The sequence below is a fragment of the Nematolebias whitei genome, chromosome 20 (assembly GCF_014905685.2).
Source record: "Nematolebias whitei isolate Nwh7 chromosome 20, NemWhi1, whole genome shotgun sequence".
NCBI lineage: Eukaryota > Metazoa > Chordata > Actinopteri > Cyprinodontiformes > Rivulidae > Nematolebias > Nematolebias whitei.
Genome location: NC_056517.1, coordinates 33,288,466 through 33,290,993, shown reverse-complemented (window position 1 = coordinate 33,290,993; position 2,528 = coordinate 33,288,466). Strand labels below are relative to the sequence as shown.

General features: G+C 48.1%; 1 protein-coding gene across 1 annotated transcript; it reads left to right on the top strand.

Annotated features, from left to right (window-relative positions):
• Positions 1–865: 865 nt before the first annotated feature.
• On the top strand, positions 866–2,528 carry ythdf3 (YTH N(6)-methyladenosine RNA binding protein 3; the record flags this gene model as incomplete). Its single annotated transcript, XM_037694309.1, is given in 1 exon segment — positions 866–2,528. A coding segment is annotated over 1 exon segment (1,663 nt), but the record flags the coding sequence as incomplete, so codon positions are not given.

The following is a 2,528-nucleotide window of genomic DNA, read 5'->3' as shown; positions in this document are numbered from 1 at the left end:
GCTGTTTGGAATTGGAACACAGTTCAAACAGGACTTTTCTAGAGGACTCAATCCACTCAAAGTCGAACGTGTTGGATGCGAGCAGCACAAGCTCTTCCTGGCACATAGTCTTGATTTTGACCACAAGAAAGTTTAAAAACTCATCCTCCACTATAAGCTTTCCATCAGTAGTGTTGTAGATCTGCGGTTTGGTTTGGGGACAACGAGAGAAGGGAGCTCCCGTGCCTGACTCCGCACCGTCCGCCATCTTGATTAATCTTTTTTAGACAAATTACTTGACTAATTACATTACAAATGGCTTTAGACTGCTTTGAAAGTATTTTTTTCTGGGAAAGAACACAACAAAGTTAGCTTATGCATTTGTATGTGAGATTTGCTTTATGTTTTGTAGATGATTTACATTTGCAAATATCAAAAATAGCATGCACAAAGACAAAAACCATACCTCCTTTTACAGCACAAATGCCATGCTGCATTTGCATCTAAATGTGCATCCATAAATCTGTGCATCCATTTAAACTACCGTAGTTTTCATTTTATGCAACGCAGAAAACTTCTTGCAAAAATAGCGTAGTGTCGTAAAAAATAAAATGCGAAACATCTTCACTTGTGTAGCTATGTAAAAATGACTCAAATTGTACTATACGAGTTCAGAATTGTCTCTAATAATTGCACACAGGCAGATTTGTAGTAAGTAATTGAAAGTCTTTTTAATTTTCTCTTATTGCTGATAAATTGCATGTTTTCGGTCTCAGCTTAACAACATTTTACATTTATTCCAGTTTGTTGTCTTTATACATGGTAATTATTTTTACTAGTTCTGTTATACATGACATGAGTGGTCTTTTTTTTTTTTGGTGTCACACAGGGCAACAGCTACCCACCAATGTCTGATCCCTACATGCCCAGTTACTATGCTCCATCCATTGGCTTTCCTTATGCTCTGGGAGAGGCTGCTTGGTCCACAGGAGGAGACCCACCAATGCCCTACCTTGCCACCTATGGACAGATGAGCAATGGCGAGCCTCATTTTATCCCTGATGGTGTTTTCAGCCAGCCAGGTGCCCTGGGAAACACCCCTCCCTTCCTCAGTCAGCATGGCTTCAATTTCTTTCCCAGTAGTGCGGACCTTTCAACTTGGGGTACCAGCGTCTCTCAGGGTCAGTCAACGCAGAGCTCAGTCTACAGTAACAGCTACGGCTACGCTCCTAGCTCTCTGGGCAGGGCAATCACAGATGGACAGGCGGGCTTTGGAAGCGACACCCAGCACAGTAAGGTCCCGATGCTGAGCAGCATTGAGCAGGGTATGACGGGGCTAAAACTGGGTATGGACATGATGGCAGCTGTCACCAAAACCGTGGGCTCACCCTTAGGAGGCACGGCAGGTATGAGCAGTACGGCGGCCAGTAATCTCCCTCTGCCCGTCAACTCGTCTGTGCCAAAACCTGCCACCTGGGCAGCCATCGCCAAGAAGCCGGCCAAACTCCAGCCGAAGGTCAAACCCAAAGCCAACATGGGGATGGGGGGACCTGCCACCATCCCCCCACCCCCAATAAAGCACAACATGAACATTGGTACGTGGGACGATAAGGGCTCTTTAAACAAACCCACATTAGCTCAGACAATGATGCCCCCACAACCTCTGATGCAGCAGCCTCTCTTAGCTCAACCCCAAGCCCTATTGCAGAACCCTTTACCCCATCAGCCCCCACACCAGCCCCAGCATCAACATCAGCCCTTCCAACTGCAGTCCCTCCACTCCCCTCAACACCCCCAGCCCCTGCCTCCTGGCCCCCCACACCTACACCTCTCCTCTCAACCTGGCCTCCCACAGCCTTTTCATCAGCAACAACCCCAGCAGCCTGGCCCACCCCCAAATCGTTGGATTGCTCCCAGGAACCGGGGCGAGGGCTTTGGTCTTAGTGGCGGAGTTCCACTGAGTGCCTCCCCATGCTCTGGAGAAGTTCACCCTGTGTTGGAGAAGCTCCGTGCCCTCAACAACTACAATCCCAAAGACTTTGACTGGAGCTTGAAAAATGGACGTGTTTTCATTATCAAGAGTTACTCAGAAGATGACATCCACCGCTCAATCAAGTACTCCATCTGGTGCAGTACAGAACATGGCAACAAGCGCCTGGATAGTGCGTACCGTTCATTAGGCAATAAAGGGCCCTTGTACCTATTGTTCAGCGTCAACGGCAGTGGGCATTTCTGCGGCGTGGCCGAGATGCGCTCACCGGTGGACTACAATGCCTACGCAGGCGTCTGGTCTCAGGACAAATGGAAGGGCAAGTTCGAAGTGAAGTGGATTTTTATCAAAGACGTGCCCAACAACCAACTGCGTCACATCCGGCTGGAGAACAATGACAACAAGCCAGTGACCAACTCCAGGGACACTCAGGAAGTGCCTCTGGAGAAGGCCAAACAAGTGCTTAAAGTTATCGCCACATACAAGCATACCACCTCAATATTTGATGACTTTGCACATTATGAGAAACGTCAGGAAGAGGAGGAGGCTCTGAGGAAGG